This window comes from Rhipicephalus microplus, chromosome 3 (assembly GCF_043290135.1).
Source record: "Rhipicephalus microplus isolate Deutch F79 chromosome 3, USDA_Rmic, whole genome shotgun sequence".
Taxonomy (NCBI): domain Eukaryota; kingdom Metazoa; phylum Arthropoda; class Arachnida; order Ixodida; family Ixodidae; genus Rhipicephalus; species Rhipicephalus microplus.
Window position 1 is genome coordinate 9,214,639 of NC_134702.1, and position 27,896 is coordinate 9,242,534.

The window sequence follows — 27,896 nt, forward strand, 5'->3', positions numbered from 1 at the left end:
GCTATAAATTGGCAGCAGCAAGCACAGGACCGAATTGACTGGCGGAACGTGGGAGAGGCCTTAGTCCCGCAGTTATTTTCTCCCAAATATGCTGCCGATAAAATTTGGAATCAATAATGAAGCCTAATAAAACATATCATTTTTCCGTGCGGCCCAGGACGCACATGTTTGCCTATTTATTCTTTTCCCGAAGTTTGTGACAGAAGTCTGTGCCGTAACGTAAGAAACATTCTGAGGAGCAATTATGGCGAATCGAGGAAATGTTTTTTTTTTCGCACCTATATGCTGACCACCTCCACACGCTCCCCCCTTTGTGTAACGCCCGAGGGGTCATTCTCATTTATAGCATGAATACGTATTTTTGTCGCCTGCGTGAAAGTGAGGTTGTGTCACTTCTCGCTGACGAGTACCTACGCAGTCTTCGAGATGTATACGCCCTGTTGCAACAAAATTAATGCCTTCAAGAACAGCATTGCCAAAGCATGCTGTACGAGTTCGAAACACGAACTAAATCTGTAATTCGCCACTTGCAGGTACGTGTTACTGTATTCTTGCACTACAAAATACTGATTCAAGAAAGAATCGTTCGAGAAGATTGTTGCCTTCTTGGACGCAGCGAAATCAGGTTCCGCATGCAGTTAAGCGAAGAAGACTCCATCATGAGGCATGCTTTATTTTTTGTTTTCGAACTTTAATGCGGTTATTACGACAATTTAACTGAGTGAAGGGGAATTGCGACTTCGCTTGACAAAAAAATTGATCTTAAGATTCGCAATCATATCATAGATATTTTTTTTCTTTTAGAATTTTTAGAAAACCTGCCACACTTGGGTACTCGTGGTTTCACAAAAAAATCCTAATTCCACCCCCTCTTCCTTTTTTTTTCTGTACGATATTAGGAAAAGTAAGTGCACCCGTGCTTAATTTCTGGGTTTTTTTTAACAACAGCTTAAAGAGACTGTGTGCCCTATTTTGCTCGGTGACCAGAGGGAATAAGCAAGCAGAAATTTTTACATGTCTTAATTATTCGCATTAACGTAACTGGAACTAGAATCGGTAACCTGGCGTATACATTTGTACTTGGCAGTAAAAAGAACATTCATAAGTTGCGAACTTCAAAAATCGACAAACATAAAGAAACATAACAAGTCTATCTTCTTTTTTGGTGCACTCACAATTTTAGTTCCACTTCTGTAAAGCGTCAATTGCTATCTTTCTTTTATAAAACCAAAATGTTCTGAAATAAATAAACGTTAAGAAAGAAGTATGTATGTAGAAAAACTAACAAAAACATAAACTAAAAAGCCCGAAATAATATTTAAAACTAATTTTTGGCGATCGCAACCAGCATTTATGTTCAAAATTTCTCACAGTTTTCATAGTTATAGCTTTTATTACCGCTGCTTTACAGCCATATCTTGAAAATTGTTTTCAAAGTTTCATCTCATCTTAAAGTAGCTTTTGGCCCATAAAACTTACCAAATTCTGCATTAGCGTCTTTTATTAGCTGAAACGAGTTTTCATCTGCGAAGAGATCGTCAAAACAATTATTATATTTCGTTACCATACTACGCTATAGCTAAAGTAACATTTCATGTTTGTGGTGGGGGTGCATTATGTGTGCATGTGTACACTTCTCATCATTCTAAATATTCAGGATAAAAAAGAGAGTTTGGAAGCCTAACAGCCTTAATTACTATGTATTTCAGAACAGTAATTATTCTTGTTAGTATTTTTTATTTGTACTGCCTTGTGAGGTTTCGGTGCTTGAAATTGTGACTAGACCACCATAAATGTCCGTGTGGTGTTCCCCGTTATCTTAAACAACGGATGCATCAAAATTAACGAGGTCAACTTTACAAGTAACTGCACATCATTAACATTTCCAGTATTTTAGAATTTAAAAACTATTTCGTATAATATTAACGCACGTACTTGTGCGCCTAATTATTTTAAGAACAACCACTTTATTGCAAAAGCTAACCCTTCACTGCTGATTGCTATTGGAGAAGAAAAACATCCCAAATATATTCATATATTTGATAACCATAGTACTCGTTCAAAAAGCCTTCTGTAAAGCCGCATTAATTTTTTTTTCCAACAGAAAAGACTGCATGACAGATGGCGAGTTAAAGTCAAAGGGAGAAGACAGGAGTCCGCCGCGTCTTCGCAGGAAACGAATGATGTCCAAATATTTAGCGCAGAGGAGACGCGAAGGAGGCGCCTCTACATGGAAGGTACCGCTGGGATACGCAGGAAAGACTTCTTGTGCCCAGCTTCGGGCATATAATCCGAGACAAAGCTGCGGCCAGCGCGAGCAATTTATTACAGAAACAGCGCACTGGGGAGATGGAACAGCGCTCCCTCACGCTCTTTCGTTTAGTAGCGCTAAACTTGGGAAGGAGCACCCCGGAAAAATTGGCATCAAGACGTCTTTGTGGCTAATCCTGCGAATTCGAAACAGCGCCAGCAGCACCGTTCCACTTTATGGGAGCGGAGGGGGCCATATTGAAAGCAAATAGAAGGGACGCAGTCAAAAAAGAAGAAGAACTTTACGTTTCAAACTGTATTCCCAGTAGCTGGTCACGAACATTCATGCTTCGAGCAGAAAAGGCAAAGTGCCGCTTTTCGTTCTCAAAGTTTGGCCTGTCAAAAACAAGAAAAAAAAGGCAGCACCGTTTGCAAGTCGTTTTGCATAATAGCATATTTTTTTAAAAAGAGAGGGAGAGAGAGAGTTCAAGAGAGAAGGAAGGAATGTTAACAATGGAAAATGGTCGTGAGGGAATTAAGAGCAGCATATCAGAAGCCATGCCATGTGTACTTAGTTGACTAGATCGAGTATTTGGCATGTTTTGGAAGTACGAGAAATTGTTCCAGGGCATCCGCAGTTATTGCGGAGGAACTTTGACATGTCTGGATTACGCGTAAAATTACAGGAAAGAAGGAAACTTTCAAGGGCCTTTTTTTGTTACACACAATAATATTAAGAACCAGAAGGCACCATTGGCAAGATAAATGTAGGGATGTTATTTGTAGTAATTAAGATATAAGTGTCGAGAAAGTAAAGTAGACGAAAACGTAACTTGCCGCCTTTGGGACCGAGCCTGCAAGCTTCTAACTACGCATCCGCTGCTCTACCAATCGAGCTATGTTATAACGGTCATCCCTCGTGTGCAAATGAGGGTTGAAAATCGCAGGAAAAATGTTCTTAAGCTGGCGCTGTACTTAATAGTAGACGCAAGTCAATTTTGACGGTGCACATACGATTAGCCCAAAACACGGCACCATGGCATAATGAGCTTAGAAACAAAACTATTTGTGAGTTCTCTGTGAGGTATGGAAATTAATTTCCTTTCTCATTGTCTTTCTTAAATTTATTCTGAAATATTGTGAAAACCTACTTCGGAAATAATCTGGTTTTTTTGGAAGCCACTGCTTTAAATGAGACATTACGCCGGATGCGTTTCTTGAGACACTCCACTGACGTGCACATGTGGTCGCAGAGCTTTAGCATTTACGCGGTATAAACTCCCACGGATGATCACTGCTGTGCTGATGTGCACAACACAATGCGGATCACTCTAAGTTTAAAAGCACTGAAACTTGGGCGAGTTCGTACTCTAATATAGTGGTATTTAGGGCGCGTATACGCCGACAAGGAACGGTAGATAAGAGCGCTCGTTTGTGTAACTCTTGTCTACCGTTTCTTGTCTGCTAACGCGCTCTAAACACCACTCTTTGGGTCTTGTGTGCGGGGGAGGAGGGGCTCTGGCAACCCACACCGAAACTGTTAAACGTGAGGAGATGACACTAGCCTTTTTATTCAAAGCATCAAAATGTGGTTAATACTTATCTTGTGATTGGAGATCATTTGTTTTCATTCAGCGCGGACTGCAAGGTGCCAATAATGCCTAGATTTGTGCGAGTTGGTATACAGTCGGACGAATGCAGTGCGAGTTAAACGATGTCAGGATAAACAGATGTACATTTACAGACGAGCATCGAAAGATAGCAGAATGGCAGACAGACAGAGACTGCAGCCTATAGGCACAGGCAGCACACATCTGTGTCGTTCTGCGTCTCATGTCTTCGTCTAAGTAGCGCTGCATTCATCCGACGTCAAGGTGAAAGCCCTGAGAGGTGTGATCCTGTTCAATGTGTGATCCACTTGCGACAGTATCGACTGTGTTTGTTCAGTAGCGCCCAATCGGTGAGGTCAAGCAAGAATATATCTGCATATTGCATTGAGTGAAGAGGTGGCAAAAACATAAAATAAAAAGGAGGAAAACACCGATGGAGGCTAGCTACTTGGTAATGCATCGTTCCCTCTGTTACAACACTTGGAGAGAAAAAGAACCCACGACCTTCGGATAGACAAACGAACCCTGTAACCACTATCATGCTCATACGAAGGCATGATGAATATAAAGGAAGTTAATAGTCCCGAAAAATTGGCTGGTGTTTAATTCAGTTGTGCCTGGGTGTGCATCGCGAGAGGTAAGGTTAATCTTATCGTTTGGATTGGTTCTCTGTACGGTTACGCTTCTCAAGGCGTGCGGCTCGTCCTTCCTCCGTCTTTTCGGCTCGCTGCATCCTCTTGGTTTTGTTGCGACGACGAAGCCTGACTTCTTTTTGTCTCTCCGACTCACTTTCCATATCTGCCGACAAATTTCACCGAGCCGCCCTTTGTACATATACGATGCAACGCAGGCTCCTCCTCTGTTACAACGCGGTTTCACCAGCTCCTCCTTGGACGTCGTGCCAGAAGGCACGGTGAGTGGCGCTGCCCTCTGCAGTGGCTGCTAACCAGCGTCTCAGCTCACGGTGCGGCCACCGGCCACAGCGAAACGAAGAGAATATGGCCAATGTAGCTCTCTCTGCAAAAAGCAAGCTGTATTAAATAAAGTAAGCTCTTTGAGCCAGCACTTCCTTCCGCCCCTTCTTGTTTTTTTTTTTCTCAAGTAACAGTAGGGCTCAAAGAAACAGCAAGTTGTAAATATATTCTCATTCCACGCCTGATGTATTCAAGCTGGCTAGCTCGCTGAATTTACTGTGAATACAGCGTTATCTTGTTATCGGGATGAAGTCACATTATGCGAGTGTAATTTCCGGTTAATATACCAAAAGGTTCTGTGCAACGGCCGCTGATGTGATTGTATTCAAAGTGTGTAAGATTGTAACTTGAATTGCATTTTGTGCTCCCATTTTGCATTTAGGAGTTATTTCTGCGTGTCAATTGCTGACACTGCTGTGTTTTGTATCATATTTTAAGATCGCTATGTACCACATTCTTTTATCATGCGCATAATCTGTTTGCTGCCACCGAATCTGTGAACGGAGCACGAGCCTTTGTCAGGCCTTGGAGCCTTTTGCTCTTGCCTTTACTTCAGTAATACATTTACAAAAAATAAATACAGGCGTTTCTTCCTTTCTTTCTTTCTTTCCTTCTTTCTTTCTTTCTTTTTTCTTTCTTTCTTAGTGCGCCTTTGTTGATAGACATACGTATGCGAATCACTCAACGATTAAAATGCCCGAATTGAAGTGCTTACATCTTAGCGAATCGCGGAGGGATTTAAAACAGTGACAGATCCTTACGACTTACGAACGCGTTCGTGGTCAGGGATATGATTGATCGCTCTGGCTGCACCGCAATTCTGCCTTCCGCAAAGGGCATTTCAATCATTGCATGACGCTTACACAAACGTTTATTCGCCACTCTTCAGACGCGCCCCGAATCGCTGGTGACACAATGCAACCAAGCCAACTTTCTTAATCCTTATGCCATACGTCTACTCTGCTGTACATAAAAACTTGTTCGCTTGCGTTCCTGGTTAAGGAGCGCTGCAGACACTCATTCGGGCCACAAGCATGAACGAAACATTGTAGATGTGTAGTTCACGTGTGTGGCTGTATGTTTTATATGTTTATCACCGTGCATATCATAGGCATCACCCAGGCGAAGCCAAACAGGCATCTCCAGCTCTCCATTAAAATCTCTCTCATTCGTACTAAAAATTGAATATTTATTGGGTTACAAAATAATTTGCATGTAAATAGTAGTTGTTAAATTATGCCACAACGGGAAAGATGGCGTTCTGTCATCCTGAACGAATTATTTGAATAAATTAAACGAAGCGTTGAGCTTCTGACTACGCAATATGACAACTATAAAAACTGCGTTTGTGTGAGCAGCAAAAGTGGACAAGTGAGGCGTGTACCTTTTCATTCAACACATTGTAACAGCAGTAACGCATACCGTTACAAGACCAGCAGGAAGGTTCAGTTGCATAGCTCTCCTCTAGATTTAGAGTGCATGGCCCCCTAACCCACCTCTAACCACAAGTTGGTTTCTTTTTCCAGTCACACTTAGTTAAACCCTAACTTAGTAGATGTACCAAACAGAAATTCTTGGTTTAATAGAAAGCAATATACATAATTACTCTTAGCTAAATTTTTTAATCTCAACTCACTCATTCATACGTTTTGTGGCATCAACTTTCATTGCAAAATTGTAAAGTTGCCAAATTGACTCTGTTTCCCCTTTTATTTTACGGACGGTATTATAAACCATTCATAAAAATATTCATGGAAAAACAAAGTTGTCGGTCCTATATGTACATTACACTCAGTAAAGAGATTTATACGCATTGTGTAGATGTTAAGTACTATGTAATTATTGCTAACTTTTTTAGTGCCGCGAAAGCAGATTATCGATGCTACAGTTTCTGCATTCCGGGCCTGACGTTATCTCGCTAGTTATCGTTGTTCAGCCAGCGCGAAAACTCTATTATGGTCACTGCGCAATCTCCAAGCCACTCTACGAGCCAGTTTGGAAAACTCGTGAGTCAGATGTTCAAGACAAACAATAAATTACAGATAGGGTTGCCTTTTATGTGGATATTTTTAAGACACCAAACTGAGTCCCAGTATGACAAATATCGCGCTAAAAATTGAATTTAGCATTCAGCGCCAATTTTAGTCAATTCCTTATCTTTCGTCAAGGTGAATCTTTTTCGGTATTCACGAATATAGATATGGAATACCAACGAACCTGAACAGACACCTGGCTTCAGTTTATGACAAATCGAATATTCACACTAAAACGAAGTGATGCATGTCAGTAGGCAGCAGTCTTACCGTTGCTGAGCACTGCGATGTGAAGTTTGATAATTATTGTTGGGGTTTAACGTCCCAAAACCAGAATATAATTATGAGACACGCCATAGTGAAGGACTCCGTGAATATCAACCACCAAGGGTTCATTAACGTGCGCTGAAATCTTCAATACACGGGCCTCAAGCCTTTCCACCTGCTACAATAAAAATGCGGGTGCCGCGGCCGGCATTCGATTCCGCATCCTGTAAGGTCAGCAGTCGAGGTTCGAGTACCATAATCACTAGACCACCGTGCGGATGATTAGAAATTGTCGTCTTGTTCATAACTTCACTGCTACGTCTTATATATCTGCTGGGTGCAATCGTTTGGTCACACAATACCTAAATGTTACAAGAATCAGGACTATCGCGCTTTCATTCGCCGAGCGACATGCGGAATTATTCGAATGATAGGGTAGAAAGGATATGAGCAAGAACGAAACAAATAACTATTCGTGATAAACAAGCGTTTCTCAGCTGTTTTTTATATTTATTTTTTTTTTGATAGAGGGTGTATTAATTTGGCCTTTCCAACCTCCACAAGCGAACAGTTTTGGCTCTTACACAAATGTCACCGATCTGCCTTACCCAGAAAAAAAAAAGTCAACGTGTCGGACGTAGCAGCTCCTACTCAGTATCTGCATGCAGGTTTCAACAAGTGTTCCTTTTCCCGTGCTCTTCCTATTCAACCGTAATTTCGGTGCACGTTAAAGAACCCTCGGTGGTCGAAATTTCCGGAGCCTCGCCTTCTTGTCCCTTTAACGTCGTTCTGAGCTATAACAATTGTCATGCCCTACCAACTAGCCCAAACCACCACGCTCAAGGTCAAGGTGAGAATACTTTACCAGAGTTTATATGGCTTTGAAATGGTATATTCACAAATATCCGTAAATTAACTTTTCAATTAATGACTTGAGGACAGAATATTTCTCTGTGGATGTCTAGTGGCTAAGGTACTCGTCTGCTGGCTCCCAGGTCATGGGATCGAATCCCGGCTGCGGCGTTTGCATTTTCGAAGGAGGCGAAAATGCTGTATACGCCCGAGTGTTCAGATTTGGGTGCACGTCAAAGAACCCCAGGTGGTCGAAATTTTCGAAGTCCCTCACTACAGCGTCTCTCATAATCATATGGTGGTTTTGGGACGTTAAACCTCACATATCAATCCACTTGAGGGCAGTTATGGGAAAGTTGCAGGCCATCCAAACCTATGTAATACCTCGCCCCCCCCCCTCATTTTTTCACTTTCTCGCTGTCATCACTATCTCCAAATTCCCAGTCGATAGCGACGTACCGCTTTACCAATGACGTCAAGCGTGACGCTTCTACTCAATCCGAAGTTCCACAGTTGTGGTCTCCAAGTTGTGGAAATGCGCATACTTGAACTTACCGAGGCCATCTGCACAAGTTACCACTTCATCCTCGTGTACAAACGGCCAAATTTGAATCGTGAAATAACAATAATGGAAGTGTGTCTCAAATCAATATCGGAGTCAATACAATGCTTCTCTAAAAGAGCCTGTGCTGGCCCGCCATATATATGCAATGTGTTGGACACAGAAGGAAATATTTTGAAAATGTTTGGAAAATTATTCGCTCGACATTTTATCCAATATCCAGCCTTATAGGAAGTCGACACAGCGCGCCCAGTTTCTTCCACTGCGCCGCCAGTGTTCCCAGTGAGATGCACCCAGAGTCGGCATAGCAGAGTTCCTTGGACAGCAAAGGCAAGACGTTTTAACAAATTCTGGCCACGTTGGAAACATCGAATTTCATGGGCTGCTAATTTGCTGCTAATTCCATTAGTTTCTGGCTAAGCTGATCATGCAGCTACATTTGTGTTCCTTGTGAGCTACAATGCTGTGTCTGTGGTTCAAGAGCCACAAACCTTGACGTTAAATTGATTTAGAGATTACCAGTTACTGAAACACTTCCTCAATATTGCTATATCGGTGCTGCTTTGCATTGTTCGCGCCAGACTGATCACGGGGATTTTGCAACTCATATTGGGCACTACTGTGCACACCAACCCAAGACAATGTCGCCAGCGTGTCCGTGTATAACAGAGGTCTGAAACACGCGGCCCGCAGGCTGCATGTGGCTCTTCGGCCTTTCACGTGTGGCCCACGGGCTGCACTTGACTGTCTTCATCCATCCTTTTTTCATGGCCTCGTGACTGTGACACCCCTATGAAGTGCTCTGATTGTTTTCTCGCCTATCACGATTAATAACGCTTTCTTCGAGTAAGCTATACAGACTTGACTTATTTTAAGCATTTTTTTTTTCTGTAAAGCACCCTGTGCGATTAACATGTGTTGAAACATAAACGCGATACACAAGCTCCATACTTCACAATGGGTGTCTATAATTTAGTCATTGTGGATATCGACGTTGATGTGTTTATCCGATATTGTGGCTAAATCCTCTTCAGAAATAAAACAGTTGTACAATATATATAGGAAAGGCCTTCTTTTCAAGTGCTTGTTCAAGCCTTCTTCCACCCCCTCCTCCCGCTTCCAGCTTCTTCACTGCCTCAGCCCTTTGTGGCACTTGATTTATTGACTGCGGCCGGGTATCTGATGCGAGTTAGAGACCCCTGGTGTACGGGAGCTCCGGTTTGCGCGGACGGTAGTGTGGACGCGGCGTGCTTACCTGAGAGAGGTGCCTCGCCCTCTCAGCGGGTGGCGGCGGCCAGAGAGCAGTCGCATGAGAGAACAAACATTTTTACTCGTCGAATGCAAACATAGTCGTGTCGCGTTGAGCGCATCGTCGAGGGGGCGGCGCACAGCAGCGGCGGCGGTCTCTCGTCCCCCCGGGGCGCAGCACAGTCTTGAGCAATCAGTGGCAACTTCCAGATAGTACTTTGAGGTGTGGCCCGAAAGTCGCGCGCAGCAGCATGACATGCCACGTGTGTTTTTGTCCGCCTAGACCTATGGTCCGAGTATATAGAAGAGACTGTACGTATAGATGCTTGGGGGCCCGCTCACGTGGGCTTGCCGCGGTGGATCTCGATGACCTTGTCCTGGTCCACGTACTGGAAGATGTGCGGCGCGTCCAGTAGGATGCCCACGGTGCCCGCCGTGGTGACCGCGAAGAAGATGTACAGCTGCAGCCGGTCGATCACCATGGCCACGTACTTCCAGTCCTCGCGGATCTGGAAAACGGGCACCATATGTCTCAGCCGTTACTGCTGCATTCTGACACTCCACTAGTATCACTTCTCGTGTACGCTGAACAGGTTACACGTGAACAGGTTACACAGTTTCCCAACCAAACATTATTTAAGTCTCTGACTTCTCGAGCTTCTTAATTCGTTCAGCATGCTGAGCAAGGATTGACATTCTAATTGATCTTGAGAAACAAGCTGATTAGCTGATATGAGTTATACTGCCACCATGAACGTTCGCACTAAAGGAAAGAAAAAAATTAAACCAACCGGGCAGTAATACCCAGTTAGCCAAGCTAAAGTTGCAGAGAAAAATCACGATCGAAAGTGCGCTGAGGGTTTTGAAGACAAGACATAACCAACTACAGTTTCCCTAAAACTGCGGCGTAGTGGCTGAGGGACTCGTATCCCTCAGCCACTGCACTATTCAGGCGAACGGGGACGAGAGGTAATCAACCGTTTCTCTGCATTTCATACGATGCCGCTGCCATCGTGAGTGATAAGTGAGTGCATGGATGGATGACAGTCACCTGGGAAGCATTGTGATCTTTTCTGAAGCTTTTTTTAAGTATGACATACTGATATGCATGCCAGAGGCGAACGTAGGAATGTTCACTCGACGGGATGAGGCTTGTATAAAAGATTGAGCAGACATTCGGCTAATAAATGCACCGTAAGCGTTAGCTGCTTGCTACAGCTGTTGCATGGCAGCGCACGCCATAAACGAGGATCACACTCATGCATAAGCACGATGGATGCAGGGAGGACGCGCTTTCCACCTCATCACCTAAAGAAGACAGCAATTCTACCCCATACATTTGCTCTGTCGGACCTGGACCTGTAGGGTTATGACTACACATACTTTTTGACAGTAATGGCGACCAAACAGCATTGATGTAGGATGTTGCATTCAAAGAACTGTTTACATGTTGAATACAAAGAAACCTTCACTCTAAAATGTTGGAATCTAAGTTGCATTAAAAAACTTTCAGCCCGGAACATTGCATTCAGAGTTGCATTCACGGAACCTTCAGCCCAGAATGTCGCATACAATGTTACGATCAAGGAGCCTTCAGCCTGGAGTATTGCATTCAAATTTGCCTTCGAAGAACATTCAGGCCGCAATGTTGCATTCAATGTTGCAATCAAAGAACTTTCAGCATGAAACGTTACATTCAATGTTGCATTCACAGAACTACGAACCAGGGAAATTTCATTGAGAGAACTTTCAGGCCGGAATGTCGCATACAAAGTTACAATCAAGGAACCTTCAGCCTGAAATATTGCATTCAAAGTTGTATTCAAAAACCTTCATCCCAGAAAGCCAAGGCCAATGGAAGGCGTTTGCGAGAAGCACGTCCTCACTTATTTTCCATTCTGCATCCATTGCGGAGCTCGTTTTCTTTCCGACTCAAACAACGGACAAAGGAGGGAACACTGCGGAGATACTTGACCCACCCCATTAATGGAGAACCTTGGGCACGCCTATGCAAATAGCGTAAGATTAGACAGAAAATGTAAGCACTGAACTAAAATTTGTTAATTCTCAGTCACAAGCCAAAATACTTTCCTCGGCGAATGCGTTGCATCGTTTGAGGGAAGATGGAATAAAAAGATTAGGTGTAGATATTCGACAAAATGAGGTCATGTAAATGAAGACATTCCACATAAGCAAAAATAGAAGACATGCACGGCCCATTTAACGTTGTCATGATTGGTTGCGTAAAAACCACCTATTTTTTGTCAGGCAAGGTGTTCGGCATGCGTGTAAAATGCCGTGCACAAGGAGGTTTAATAAACGCCAGGCCTGCGCGGAAGGCGCTGCACAGTCGCAGCGTAAGCTGGAAGAGCGGCCTTTTAAAGCCTTTTCGAAACACTCAATGGGTAGCTACTGCAAGTACACTAGTTTGATACCCACTAGGGCATTATTAATAAAATTTTTGGGTAGTAGGCCTGCATTCGCTATGCTATGTTTCATCATTCTTCTGAGAAGCGTGGTATCCACTAAACACTTGCAAGGAATTTTGTGCCAATTCTTCATGCAGTGGCTAACGACAATGAGGAATTATGGCTGAAGTGGGTATGTGCCACTGTTACTAGGGGAACAAGAACAAGCTAGTGTGATGGGTTGGAGCATTGGACGGTGCACTCGATACGCTATTCGCATTGTGTGACGGCTGGTTGTTCTTTCGCTATTTTAAAACACTTTGTACGTCGTATTAACGCGATTGCTTTCCCGACATCAAGCCTGACTAAACCTTTTGCCAACAAGTCAAAAGCACCAGCGTAGCTCAGTGGTAGAATACTGGGCTGGCACCCAGCGGTCCAGGATTCAAGCCCCACTGTGTCATTGGTGCTAGATTATTTCTTCTAAATTACGCGCGATGTGGTACGGACACCGGCGGCGGCGGCGGACAACTGCGCGTGACCCGAGTTGCGATCTCATAAGAGCTTTCGCTGTAAAACATTTTTGGCATTCATGACACAGCATCGATTGATTGTGCTAACGTCCTGTATGTCAAACTATAATATAACAACGTAACAAATTATGTGAAAGTAGGTGATCTATACATATTCTAAATGCAATAGCTCCAGCTCCTTCCATATCTTCTTATTTCATTTGTACGTAAACCCCTTCCTTCGTAACATTTATTAACGTAGTACTGTATATATGTACATGGATAGTCTACATGTTACTGTCTTTATATACTAACACACAAGTGGAAATGGGTAGCCGTCGCCAAGAAATGGCGACGACTTCTTCATAAACTTTCTTATTAAAAAAAAGGCGAAAACCATTTATGCTTCATGCTAAAGTAAACCTTCAGCAAAATCTTGACGTGAGCACGAAACAGTACAAGACAATGCCCTGTGACAACTCGCAAACGTGCTCGAAGAGCACAATCTAGGCGTGCATTTCGGCTTTATTCAATTCAGCTTTGTTTCATGTGTTCCTTGAGGAACTTTCAAGAACGTTCGCGTAACTGTAAAAAATGCCGTTTTTGTGTAGCGATTGGTGTAGTTTAAAATCCTGCACGAAATGCAGCTCCACTATTGTGAAACATGAAGGTTTTCTAAAACACCAGTGAAGGCTATTTAAGTTTCGTTGTCTATGACTTGTGTCATATAAAGGCAGACGTTCGTGGGAGGGAAAGTACGCAGGACCAAGTGCATTTGTCTATAGCTAATTACAAACGTAGTTACACCAGCCTACCTTCAACAAGATTCTTCCGAGTGTCAACTGCTCGAAACGGGACTTAACACTGCAGCTGTATACTTTTTGGGGCTCAGGAAAAATAAAGAGCAATCGTAGAGGAAAGTAAACTTGTAGCGATATAGGAAGACCACTGACGAATCATTATATAGGCAACCCATGAACACTCATCTGCGAAGCACGAACGGCAGGCGTCGTATACAAAAGAGGCATTTACTGTAACAAACTGTCAGGGAAAGAGAGAAAAGAAAGCACCTGAATGTACTCGTCCTCGCAGCGTAGATGCTCGGCGATGAACTCGATAGCCTCGGTGGCACGGTACGCCTCGGGGCTGAGGTAGAGCACGTCGCCCGCGGCGGAGTCGCGGCCGTCCACCGAGTCCCGGCGGCCAGCGGCCGGCGCGGTGGCGGCCGCCTTGCGCGTGCAGTTCGGGTGGTGCACGTCGGCGAGCTCGAGGCACTCGTGCTTGCCGTGCTTGGCGGCCGCAGGCGGCGGAGGGGGCGGCGGCGGCACGGCGGGCGGCGCCGTGGTGGGCGGCCGCGGGTGGTAGTGGTGCATGCCGACGCCCGGCATCTCCATCATCCAGCGCAGGCGCGTCTTGTGCGGCCGCTTCATGAGCAGCATGGCCGGCAGGTACTTGAGGAAGAGGACGCGGATCCAGTTGGGCATGCGGTGCGTGCGCGGGCCGCGGAAGTTCCAGTTGATGATGATCACCGTCACCAGGATCGACATGGTGTTCATGAGGAAAGTGAATAGCAGGTACTTGGCGATCAGCGGCAGCACCAGCGACGTGGGCGGCAGGATCTTGGAGACGAGCAGGAGGAAGACGACGAGCGAGAGCAGGATGGAGATGCCCAGCGTCACCTTCTCGCCGGCCTCGGCCGGCAGGTAGAAGACCAGTATGCAGAGGAACGAGATGAGCACCGTGGGCAGGATCAGGTTGACCGTGTAGAAGAGCGTCTTGCGGCGGATGGTGATGTAGAAGGAGATGTCCGTCTCCGTGGGCCGCTGCTGCTTGCTGTTGTTGTGCCGGTTGAGGAACGCCGGAACCTCCACGATGTCCCAGGTGCCGCTCTTCCAGTAGTCGGACAGGTCCACCCAGTAGTTGTCGTTATACAGCTTTAAGGACACTTGGTCGCCGTTGAACGTCCACGAGCCGAACTTCATCACGCACTTCTGCTGGTCGAACGGGAAGTACGTCACGTCGATGGTGCACGAGCTCTGGTAGATGGCCGGCGGCACCCACATCACCTGGCCGCTCGGGTAGATGAGCACGTTCGACTTGTAGCGCACCTCGTAGTTGCCGTCCGCGCTGCGACCATTTGTATCACGCTTTTTGCTTCCCGTCCCACACACACACATTACACAGCGCGATAGTATTGCGCTGTGTTTCATAATCGAACAAGCACAAAAGACTGCCGCCGTATTAGGAGAATAGGCAGCCAGTCACATATAACGAACCGGTCACATTATGGCCTAGATTACTGACTTAAGATAATCGGTTTGCAGGAAAGTGGCCACTACGCAAAAAGCTTCCTCGTATCTTCTCGAGAAGCATAGCTGCGCAGAGTGTTTCTGCGAAAATACGGTTGCTCCTCGTCAGGTGCATATGCTACTCTCGCGTTCTCGCTTATAGCCGCAACGCCCTGATGTAAAGAACTATCGGCATGTCGTTCATGGTGATTGTTCGATTAACATAGCACACGTGTTTGCGGAAAGTCAATTCCACTTCTTTTTAGCGTGTATAGCCACGTTTTATATGTAGTGGCTGCTTTTAGTCTAACAATTTTAGACTTTTTAAGTCTTCATTTTGGGTTTCTTGGAAACCACGATCGTTGAAAGTGAAATATAATCTCAAGCAAGCCATTAAACTTGAAAAAATAGCGTAATAGTTTATACATTTATAGTGTGAAGTTAGCCTAGCGAAGCGCTAGAATCATCACTGCCACAGTGAGCTATATTGAATAGATGTTATCTGTTTGAACTCACACAAATCGGTTTTTGTTTGTCGGCGACAGCATTAATCTCAGTTGCTGAGGATGGGGAAGTCCCTGACTCACGTGAAACTGTCTTATAGAAGATGAACGCCTCAACTTGAACGTTGTGAGAAAAAAGCCATCGGCACTACGTATACTATATTGCATGCATGCGTGTCAGAGCTAACAGAGCAGAAGGATGCATACACTGACTAGGCCTTCCGAAACTTTGTGACCCAGACATTTGGAAGCAGAGACGAAGTGGTGTCACTGAGCCCCCCCCCCCCCCCCTTCTTATTGCCCAATCTGAGTAGGAGTAGTAGTATCATCCACAAAATTAACCAATGACTCTTTAGTTAGCGATGTTCATATATCTGTATTTGATGGGACCTATAGAGTTCTTGAATGTAATCTCTAAGAAAGACTGGAAGCAAAAGGCTACAATGCAGACCAGAGTCAGTGACAGAAATAAGTCTTTATGTCATATTTCGCGTGGATGTACTGCTCTACTGTGTTCCTTAGTAATTAGTCGTCAGACTTGGCTATGTTTTATACATTGCGAATAAGGTACGAATAAAAACATCAATGTTAAACAAAAAGGAGAAAACGATTAAACTTGTTGCTACAACTAAAAACGCATGAACGCTTCAATGGCGAACACACACCCGCTTATACCCGCCTGGCTCATGCGCATATAACCATTATCGCAATAACCAAAGTTGTATTCTTCCTACAGAAAGAAAGTTTTGTCTTACTATTATGGCGTTTGGGAAATTCATAGAGACACAACGATGCACCTATTCTACAGTTTTTTTTCCCCTTTGTGTGCATGGACCAAAATTCCTCATTTGATCTTTGGTCTTCCTCAAAATGAAATACGTGTGTGGCTAAACGCAGGTGTGCACCAGCGCTTTTCGCAACGGATCAGCAGAACAACCACATCCATTGAAAGAGGAATTGCCTTCTTAGATGCAATAATTTGTGCTCCAGCCAGTACGACCAATGTATGTTTGAATGTACACGTACGATAAAAGATTGCGATAAATCACGTGTCTTTCATTATTCTATTATCTTCGTTTTTCCGTGCTTTATGCTGCTGCTCTGTCCATTCTTCTATAGTTTTTTTTTTTCCTTTTTTCACGGAGCCCTCTTGAAGTTTCACGGAGCCCTCTTGAAGTACCAAATGAGACAGCGTCGTCGTCATCATCGTCTTCACACACTCACACACACACGCACGCACGCACACAATGCGTAAATGCTTAAATGCACTAGAGGTAGTGTTCGCTCACTTGTTGAAGAGCACGATGTCCGGCTTCCAGACCTTGTCCGGAGGCAGCCGCAGCACCGAAATGCCGCCGTAGTCCGCCTCGTCCCATTTGAGCTGGTAGTCGGTCCAGACCTGCAGCGACCACGCCTTGCTCGAAGGAGATGTCCGCGCATGCGCAATGACATGCAGTGTATACACGCACTTACCAGCTGCAGCCACACGTTGGACGTCATGATTTGATTCTTCTCGTTCTGAAAACACGAAAGCGGAGGGACGCCACTGTAGAGTGACGCCAGCGGGATAAATGCGCGATTTTTAAATTATGGTTGTTCACTGCTGGAAATGAAGAGAGATTTATGAGCCACACTGCAGCGTGGCACTCCGTGGAAGTTTTGTCCGCATGAGGTTATCTAACGCGCATTTAAATCTAAGTACACGTTTACGTTTGGCCACCGAGGCTAACGTAACGTTTGGTTGCCGAGGCTAAAGTTGGGCCGCTGGGGGTAACGTATTTCCTTTCCTTACAAGATATCCTGTCATATGCCACTATTGTAACCCGGTGTGAATGCCTGTACCACAACTTCTGTAGACCATTTAAACACGCTCCTGTGAAAATATCTAATGGATGCGACAGCATCACGCAATGCATAAATAAATTGATAGCTGCGATGAAAGCAGTGCGACGAGGTGACAAAAAAAAATTAAGGAACGAACAACTCGAGTGCTGACGAACAACTGTTTGCCTGTTTATTGCAATAGAAAATACATATACCAAGCAAGAAGAACTAGAAAGAACTTTAACGGTCACATGATGAGAGTGATGAAGCAAAAACGAATGTCCACCACGAGTCAAGCACAATCCACAAGAGAAAAACAAAGTGTACATTTTAAGACGCACGACTCGTGCTGTTTTCAACGCAGTAACGTGCATGTGCCAACTGACATTACAAGACCACTGGGCATTTTCGAATCGGGCTATTGTGATGAGGCGCGATGTGATGCCATCGTGGACGGCTCTGGAAACGTTTAACGCCCGGTGTTCTTTTAACGTGCACCAACATCGCACAATACACTAGCCTCTAGCATTTCGTGCCATTCGAAACGCGGCCGCCACGGTCGGGATCGAACCGTCGACTTTCAATTGAGCAGCCGAGCACCGCAACCACCGCCGCGGATCTTTGATTCAATCACTCGCGGCCGAATACGTTATGCGGGAAGTGCACAGTCGCAAAACCTTTCGAGGTTTATCCGCGTTCTAAAACTCCGTCAAGGGGCCACTAACATAGGCCGAATTGGCAAAACTCCTTTTTCGTGAAAGCGTTTTCCCGCGAGCCATCTAGTTTTACTTACGAAAGGTCTGGCATCGTGATTGACTAAAGTATTATCTCAGTTTAAAAAAATATCAGCGCGAGGAAGGAAGGAAAACGAAAGAGAGGGAAGACAGGGATGTTAATCATCTAGGCATAACCAGTGCGCTACCCTCGCGCAAGATTTTATTTTTGTGAATACGGGCCTTTATCTTTAACGCCTTTTCTGCGTTGCGATGATGCGCCCACCTCATATAGTGCAGTTAATGATGCTTGAGTGACGTCTAAAGCTTGCTCTATAAAACTTTTGCCGGCTGCTTACGCGCTGTTCGGTCACGCTAATCAGATTGGATTCCGGAATCGACTAAAGTGTTCCCATGGGGCCAAATGCAGAAGCGCTAGTGCATTTTAATTAGCTTCTTATAAAGGATAGAATAATAAAAACCTCCCAGTATATCAACTATTTCGATTACCATGGAGTGCCTCACCCTTACGTTATGATTACTCTACCTAAAACATTAGACTTTATTAATTTGTTTGAAGATGCGTCCGTTAAAAGTGGTACGACATGAGACAAATTTGAGACGGGACCTCACTGAAATTATCCAAGCATGTATGAGGATTAATCCCCAGCTATGTACCGACACATCGAAGAAATGCCAAAAGTACTGTATGCTTAGGTATGCTAAAAAGATCAGTTTTTGATTATGTTAGGGCAACTGCTTGGAAGTTTTAGAAAAATGAAGAAAATTCACTAGACGTGTTCGATTCGAGACATTAACTTGGGCGACAAGTTTCGAAAGTTAGATGCATCAACGCTCCACCCACAGTGCATTTCTTGCGGTTGCCTTTACGGATGCAATCGAAATAGCAAAATTAACCTTTTAAATGCAGTGTACATGTGACTGTGTAAACGCTCATGTCTTTCATTATCTCTCATGACACAACGAATAGTCCAAAGCGCGTTACTATAGGAACTACGTCCAACTGGACGAAGAAGCTGATCTCCCAAACGTACTGATTCATTCATTATATCCAGTAAAACAAAATTAACGGGCTATATAATTGTTATAACTTCATTTATCACATAAAAAGCTGCTTCTGCAAAGCATGTAAAACCGTAGACAGGGCGAAGTTTCATGAATATGTCTATATTCTTAAAGCGTCGTTGACGAAAACTAGAAAATCATATTCGTATCGTTTTTCAGAGCCTAACTCAACGTTACAATTTGACCACCAAAATCTCAACAAAGATCATCATTTTATTCTCTGTCTTTAATTAGAACAGTTCTCAGAAAAAGAAAAAAAGAAGCTGCAAGTACTCCATAGTACTCTGCAATAATTTTGTCGGCGTCTTTTCATTTACACTAAAAATTAAGCACTGCCCATTGAATTAGGTCAACTGCGTCAGCCAAAAGCAAAAAAAAATCTAAACAGATCGAGAGTGACGTTGTGGGTGTATACGCACCACGTTGATGAGCTGGATGAATGACAACCCAAACTGCACTTCCACCGTCATGTTCATTATTTCCACGGGCCGGATCAGCTTGTTGTAGTCCCGAAAAAGATCTCGCACCAGCCGCTCCTCGTCTTCAGATGCCAACACTGGGAACAGAAATCGGGACCTAGTTTAAACATCAATCCCGTAAAGCATAACCTCCCTGTCCTTTCTCATTTATTCCTCCTCCTCCTCCTCCGTAAAGCATTCATACGTAAACAAAAAAATTAAATGCATCTCAACACTGAACCACCGCAACGTGTAGAAACAAAAAAAAGAAAGATATGACCGGAAACTGCGCGCACCACCAAGTATTTTATTTTTTCAAAGAAGCCAAGACCTTCTTAAACAAGTAAGATACAACCGCGCCACATATATTCATAAAATATTAAAAGCAAGAGATACGCCCATATTTTCTTTCTAAGCGCGTACATCCAATTTTGCCGTCTGTCACACGATTCACGAAATGGGTGATTACCACATGTCTAATTGCTAAACACTCTTGTTAAAATGCCCGTGCACAAAAAAATAATAAAAGCAGTTACCACCGAAAAAGATAAAAAAATATACCTCCGTCCAAAACGATCAACTCTCTGTCAAATAGTGATTGCATCTTTGTATATATCAATATATGTAGAAAGATTTTTATATATATACGTGGTTGGACCAAAAAATAAACATTACAAAGCATCCTGATAAACTTGATTATCACGCAGAGAGCCGCTCCCCCGTTATCAGTACGCAATACCTAAAGAAATGGCGGACCCTTAAGGGCCTTTAACAGAGTTCAACGCGATAGCGATATCCTGTCCCTACAGTGCGTACTTTAACCACGAAGTGATACTTTCTTTTTATTTTATGATGTTGCCGAGTAGTTTAAATTGTGGGTTGCTACAACGCTGTCGATATAGTTGAAAGTGACTTGCATGAGTGAAGCTTTCGCATATTTCTGCGTTTGGTGTGATGCGCAGCGGGCTTTAAACCGTGAGCAATGATGCGCGTAGAATACTCACGAGCTTGCTACGCACCCTTTTGTAATGGGTGACGGGCTTTAAACCACGAAGTCGTTACGATAATCAGCTGTTCTCACGCCCGATGGCAATGTACGCTTGTACCACCCATTGTTATTACTGCGACATTACATGCGAAATTGTGTAGCCTGTATCGCGGACACGTGGGTTTGTAAAGCATCGAAGTATTTTCACTGCATTCTCAAGCGAAGGAGGTTATTTTATTTCCAAGCAGTTGCGTGGCTGTGTGTGTGGTTTAGAACACCTGTTTTACACGCAATCGGCCTGGATTCGATCCTCACATGGGCACGGAAATTTCAATTATTTATTTCATTTGTATCTTTCTCGATGATTCGATCACGGACAAGATGATGACACAGAAGATACATGGGAGTACCTTCTGCATATCACTGACTCGGCACAGCAACGCCGGGTAATCTCACGCGCATTGGAGGCTGCGGTGTCCCAAGGGATCCCCGCTGACCTCCTCTAAGCAGCGTAACCGACCACTCGGCCGGTCCCCTCTTTTGGGAGTAATAAAGTTTTGATCATCATCGTCATCATCATCGCTCACAACCAATGACGCCGACGCTGGAATGTCTGCGACACGAGCTCTTTAAAGGGGGCCCTGCCACACTTTTTGAGCGTGGTCAGAAAACAGTGCCTATCGGTAGTAGAGGATCCCCTGAACACGCGAGCCAAGTGTTATAGCGGAGCACGCGGCCTGGAATCCACAATAAATTATCAAAGTCAGCTCGAAATTGCTTTCTCCTCCATCGGCAAATGACGGAAAACGCTGAAAACCAGACGTAGATTACCCATCTATCAGTCATTGACTGATTTGAACATGGCGCGCTCGTTTGTTAAAAATATCGCCGTGAGAGGTCGTGATCAAGGTCACAAACAAGTGCTCAAGGTCACGAGGCGCGCGTGACGTTTTTTTTTCTGCCCCTGCCGTCCCTCCCTGCTTAGCTTCCAGCGCTTTCGTCGGGACGAGAGAAGAGAGAATGCGATTGCAGCGTGTGACAAATCTTTGTAACTCCACTCGTACTTGACGGATTTTAAGATTCCTTGCGGCATTAAATTTGTGAGTTATAGTGCTCTTGCAGTGATTTAATTTTATAGTTACTCAAAAAGCGTTCCAGGGCCCCTTTAACGCTCTCGCGTTCAAAGATACAGCGCTCTTGTCGTGAAAGTGGTGGCGTTGTTGGGGCAAAGCGATATGCGGTGAGATGGTGCTTCTTACACTCTTTCCTTCCTTTTTACAGATTGGTATTCGGGCTGATAGCATCTGCAGTTTTAGTAGCTTCTCTTGTAAACACTAGGACGCAAGATAAATGATAGCTTCTTGCGAATCAGAAAACACTAAATTTGACTTCACGCAATGGAGGTCTCAATAAATAGACTCAGAACTGTCAATGGTGCAAGAAACTAGGCGAGCATGAACAGCGAAGAAAAATTAGCGCTTGCCACAAAAAAGAAACGGTTTCCGAGCGAGCGCACTAGATGGGCAGCACACAGCGCTACATCCATCCAAGAAAGGTGTCATCACCTCACTATAGGTCCGCCCTTCGTACAACATCAGAACTGCGGGCCACACTGCATCAGCTTGTCAAGAACTTGAGCAACTATCGGAGAGTTCGAGAAACCAGACTGTCCTTGAATATTGAGAGGACGACGCGAACAATGCAAATGAGCAGGACGTTTTCAAGGGCCTCTTCGCCAAGCAATCTGTCTGTCTTACAGAGGAATCTACGACATCGTATAATATCGAAGCTTTCACATCACATCTTCTTTTCTGATTATTGGCGCAAGGCCTGTTTACAGAGTATACACATACACGCTAATGAACCCGCTTCTCAGGAAGTCTGAATAAGTCGTCTTACTATTCAAACAAGTCGTGAGTGGCTCGCTTGTAAAATAAACGACAGTTCGACAATCAATATTGCTATATTGGGCAATATAGCTTCATCGCGGCCTTGCATGCCTTTAGGTGAAGGATAATTAATATACTATAGGTGTTATATGATTCAGAGGTATGTCGTAGTGGAGGTCGCCGGAAATCCCGACTGTATAGGATTGTTTAACATGCACTTAAATCTAAGTACACAAGCGTCTGGCACTTCGCCTTCGTCCGATTGCGTCGACCGCGGTGAGAATCGAACCCGCGACTTTCAGGTGAGCAGATGAGCACCGCAATCATTGCACCGCCGCGGCGGCCAGGTTTGAGAATCAGGAAAGTACGTCATGTAAATAGCAAAGTTGGCTATATTTTTTGCGTATTAACCACCTTTTACGCCATATGTTCCTGTTGGAGCATTTTAAGTGTGAATACACTTTATAAGCGACCCCAAACCATCCACCGCCGTCGGCGGCGTCCGCAGTCTTCTCTCTATCTTTAAAAGAAAGAGGACTTGGCGGGCCGCAGCGCGACGCTCTACCGAATAAGCCACGGACGCGACGCTGATATCGGTGTCGCTCCTCCGCTCTCCTCGCTCGCTGCAGCTGCGCGCGCACCCCTCTCTCTCGCGCGTCCGCCTTCTCTCTCAGTCTCCCATCGAGAGCGGGTCGTGAGGGGGAGTAAAGTTAAAATCCGTTGGCATTCGCCAGTGAGTTAACGTAAACTCCCCCGTGTGATCGAATTGCGATTCCCAGGAACCATTACGCCATAAAGGCACCATAGTGTGATTAATAAATATAATAGTGCGAATTAATAAATACCACTCATAGCATCACCCCGTGTATTCGCACTTAACCATGTTCACCCTCGGGGAAATGCTTGGGAGTTTTTTTGCAGTCGGACACAACTTTAGAAGTCAGCGGCATTTTCTCCTCGCAAGAAGATGCACACAATGCCGGCACCAATGGGTGCGCCCTCCAAAGCAACGTCATGAGCCCGACAGCCGGTGACTCCGCCTTCGAAGAACTTTGCGGAGTGCGTGAGTGGGACTATTTCTTCACTCGCGGAGGCGATCGGCTGACGCGCTTCGGTATCCCGGGTGGGGGCCTCTTCGGGCTTCTCATGCTATAGCTTAATTACCTGCTCTACGCGCTGCAGATTGTAAAACGTCGCGTCTATACGCGGAGTGTAGCCATCATGCATTGTCAAGGTTACCGGATGACTCGCTTCTCAATCATGTGGCTAGTGGTACTTAGCGCTCTGTCAATGTCGCCGGCCAATGCACGCCGCCAGCCGTCTTTGTGCATAAACTCATACGCTTGCGTAAGCGTCATCGACTCGCGTTCGATTTAAGCCCAACGCTGCCACTTCTCGTTTTGACGAAACACAACGGTGTGACTAAACTGCGACGTGCGAATGTGAACGTTTGACCAAAGGCCTCACTGTTCTGTACCGTTTCTTTGAGTGAACCAGCTCTGGGCCACGGCATGTATTTTTAGCTGCTCGATCGCTTGCTCCTTCCAACGCAGTCATTTAAAAAAAGAATATGTACGCACTGCTTAGTCAAGCTTGCTGCATTCGTTTTATCAAAATCGTGTGTTATTTTGTAATATGAAACTGTTTTGGACGTTGCTCTCCCACTTTCTCCGCTTTCTCTTTTTGAACCACGGAAAGATTATGCGAAGGCTGTCTCGTACCTCGAAAGCTGGTCCCACGATCTAAGAAAATTATACAAGCTGCTAATTCAAACGGGCCGCGTACGGTGAGGAGATGAAAATCTTACAGCGAGAGAAATATCGTATGAAGGTAAAGGGATAACAACAATGGAGAGAAACAAAGCGAGAGCGATAGTGTGGGAAAGAGGAAAAGAGATGCTTCAATACGCGTGGACGTATCTTTGTCATTATGACGACATCATTCCGTCATTGAGACAGTTTTACTCGGCTCAAACGCAGACGTAGGATTCGGCGTTAAACCCACCGATTCATTATCTTCCACACAAATCTACTTTGCTTTGTGGAAGCATTCGTCGTGCCCCGAATAACTTACGCTGTTCTATAGGCACTACTGAACGTGATGAAGTTCGAGAAGATAGACACAATAATCGAATAGGCGCGTTAACTCACAACGGGTTTACCTATCGGTACTTCCACGGAACTCCTACTCTGGCTAGGAGAGTGATCGAGTAAAATACTAAATTGAGAGAAAGGCAGGGAGGTCCGCCAGAATTGTAGCATCCGCTTAGCCACCCTGTTAGAACCATTCAATACGGCAAAGGAGATGATGGAGGCATTTTCATCGAGCTATAGCGAACATTATTCGAGCCGTCTCAGAATTTGGGAGGTTCATTTTCTCACACCTTAGGGGCTATCTGCCCGACTCAACCAACCATTTCTTCAGACTGCAAGCCCACCCAACGCAACCTACAGCAGGATCACACCTCCAACACCCCACAACATGCATACCCTGCACTACAAGCTTCAAAAAGAGGGAGACCCCGGATCATAAACATAGCCACTCATAAACAACACGGTTGGCAACACTCCGCAGCCAACACAGGTGCAGCGCCTTATCATGGAGGAGTAGTCACGACAGCCACCATAATCGTCAATAACCAACATCAATAGTATATTAATCCTTCTAAACAATCCCCTGGAAGCCTCCATAGCTCTGGCTGTCTATCAAACCGAGGTAGAACTCACCATTACCGACTCTCATTAGTTGTGTCGCAGCTTTGCTAGCGGTATAATTCGTTCCAACACGCTCAAAATCATCACCCAAAAGTCTCGAATGGCAGCAATCAGTTAGTTGGGTGCCAGCAGACCACGGCGTTTCTGCCAACGAGGTCGCTCGATGTTTGGCCCACTGAGCTGACGCCGAGGAATATATGAATCCGAGTGCGTGCTACATCTGGTACATACCGTGACATCCCCTAACATTCTAAGCTCATTCGCAGAACACACCCTCCCGCCCACAAGTGAGTGCATAGAGAGCACAAGAAGATGAAAGAATCGATGCCGTTTTCTGCAATGCTACGAAGAGAGCTCTGGATCTCCCGGTGGCTTCCTCCAACACAAAGCTCAGGGCGTTGGGTGGGCTCAACTGCTACCAGGAGTTGCAGGAGGCGCTCCTCATAAATCACGAGGCTTATGCAGACGTCCCCTGGCACTGCCTGCTCAAGCGCTTGGCCGTTCCACGCGCTACCCGCACAGCCGCAACGCACGTGCCGAGACCCCTGCCGCACGGAAGCGGGAGACAAATAGGCCAATTGACGACGCTCTTTTACCATCTGCTTGGGTGCGGCACGTGCGTTGCGGCTGTGCAGGTAGCGCATGGAACGGCCCTTACACATTCAACACGCTTGCACTCCATAGGAGGCGGAGCGTATTGCATAACTTTGGCGCCAAATGATCTGGGTTTCTCCGCTCCACGCTGACATGGACACGCACACGCATGGAAGCATGCAGGAGACAAGCGCGGGCTTGTACCCTTGAAAGACAACCCGGTTCCCGACCTGGTGTATACTATACGTAGACATAGCAGGGCCGGCGCCCAAGAGATTTTACACGGCCGCTGTAGTTCACCAGGGAATGCAAGTCAACGGGCTCTCTTTCCGATCACAACATTCAGCGCAGGATGAGGAAGTAGCGATATCGCTTGCTGCCGCGGATCGCAATTCGAAGACAATGATAACGTATTCGAAAAAAAGCGTGTGCTCACTACCTAGCAGGCGAGATGCCTCCTTTAGCTAGCGAAATTCTAAGACGAGCTGTCACTGATCCAACCTATAAACGCCTATTTTGGGCTCCTGGCCATCAGGGTTTACGAGGTTATGAGGCCGCTGACGCGGCCGGCCGCCCGAGCGCTTACCCACCGGTCTCCTCACCACAGCTCTTAGGTCTCGGAGGTCAATGCACCGCTGCTGCGGTTGAAAGAAATTATCTCTTATTATCGCAACACTCACCGTCTTTTCTTGGCTCTTGCAGAAGGGCTGAGTAAAGCGGATGAGCAAACTTTAAAGAGCCTGGAGACAGGTACTCTACTCTGTCCTGCAATTTTCAAAAACTTCCATCCGAACACGGGTGTGCGCGATGCCCACACTGTGGAGAGACGTGTGCATGAAATCCCCACCTGCCCCCTTCTTCTATCCCTTCCCGAGAATCATGGGAGACTGCCCTCCTCAACTGCTCTTCGCTAGAGTCTCAATCAACTCCGGTGAGACGGACGCGAGTCGGGGCCTCGTCATGCGGTGTCCGGGTCTGGGGACACCGACCATGTTTCGGGGTCATGCTTTGACTCCCAAGCTCTCTCTCTTTTTTTTTTTTTTGCAAGAATAAGTGTTCACATCTCTCATAGAGAGCAGGAGATGTTACTCACCAATCAAACATCAACACATTCAAACACTAAACCAGAAATCTTGTCATAACCCCAACGCAATGCCTGCGTTCTTGCGATCTCTTTGTGACCGAATGCAATGTTCTACGCCATGCGCTGGACAAGACGACCAGCAATTTTCAGATGAAATTTTTTGCTGGTCACACGCTTTGAGTGTCAACAAAGTCACATGTGCATTGATAGCGTTTCTGAGATCTAACGGTTGAGTGATCTGTTGTAGGTGCGTAACGGAAAGGTGAGGAGACGATTGCATATCTTCTCAGTGAGTGTCTTCGCTTCAATTAGTCAAGAAAAGAACTTTCAGAAGTGCTAGATAGACTTGACAATCGCCCACTGTCGGAAGAAAGGGTATTAGGACACTGGCCGAGACCGTCCTCGGCACACAAGGCATTGATAGCGTTGTTACGTTTTTTTTTTTTTTTTAGAACAACGGACTTTAAGCAGTGTCGTCCAAATTATTATTGTTCTCCGTTTTATTCTTCTTCTTCTGCTCCTTTTAGAAAAAAATGTCTCTTCTATGCTCTTTTATTCCCCTTACCCTCTTCCCCAGCACAGAGTAGCCAACTAGTCTCAGAACTGTCCAACATCCCTTTCTATCCGGTTTTTTTTTCTTTTTCCTCCTCCTCTTCCTCCACCCATGCACCCTGACAGGGTTGCTTCTCCCTTCTTTTCGTTTACCCTTCTATCCCTTTCCCCACATTGTAGGGTAGCCAGTCGGACGCACGCCTGGTTGACCTTTCTGCCTTTCCATCGATCTTTCCCTTTATTTTTATTTTTACATCACCCCCTTCAAAGACGACGGATACGGTACATCACGAGCATATCAAAACCTTGACATTCCTTGCGACCTTTCTTTTAACGATTGAAAACTTTCTAACGATCGTTTTGCTCCCACACCAGTCTTTCCCGCGAGGTGAGACCACAAGGGTTGAAAATCGGGTTCCAGAACAACGTCACCGCGTGAACTGGGCATACGTCAAACTCGACTCTGAAATGGACCTCATTTCCGACA

The 27,896-nt window shown here is 45.3% G+C and overlaps 1 protein-coding gene across 1 annotated transcript in view; it reads right to left on the reverse strand.

The window, feature by feature from the left end:
* The window catches only part of LOC119183006 (uncharacterized), a 47,999-nt gene that overhangs the window by 13,145 nt on the left and 6,958 nt on the right, over positions 1-27,896 (reverse strand). Inside the window, exons 2-7 of the mRNA XM_037433554.2 lie at positions 19,550-19,686; positions 16,981-17,025; positions 16,797-16,906; positions 13,787-14,843; positions 10,136-10,305; positions 2,557-2,646 (exon numbers count right to left, since the gene is read on the reverse strand). Coding sequence (XP_037289451.2) covers positions 2,557-2,646; positions 10,136-10,305; positions 13,787-14,843; positions 16,797-16,906; positions 16,981-17,025; positions 19,550-19,686 — 1,609 coding nt within the window. The remainder of the gene's footprint in view (positions 1-2,556; positions 2,647-10,135; positions 10,306-13,786; positions 14,844-16,796; positions 16,907-16,980; positions 17,026-19,549; positions 19,687-27,896) is intronic.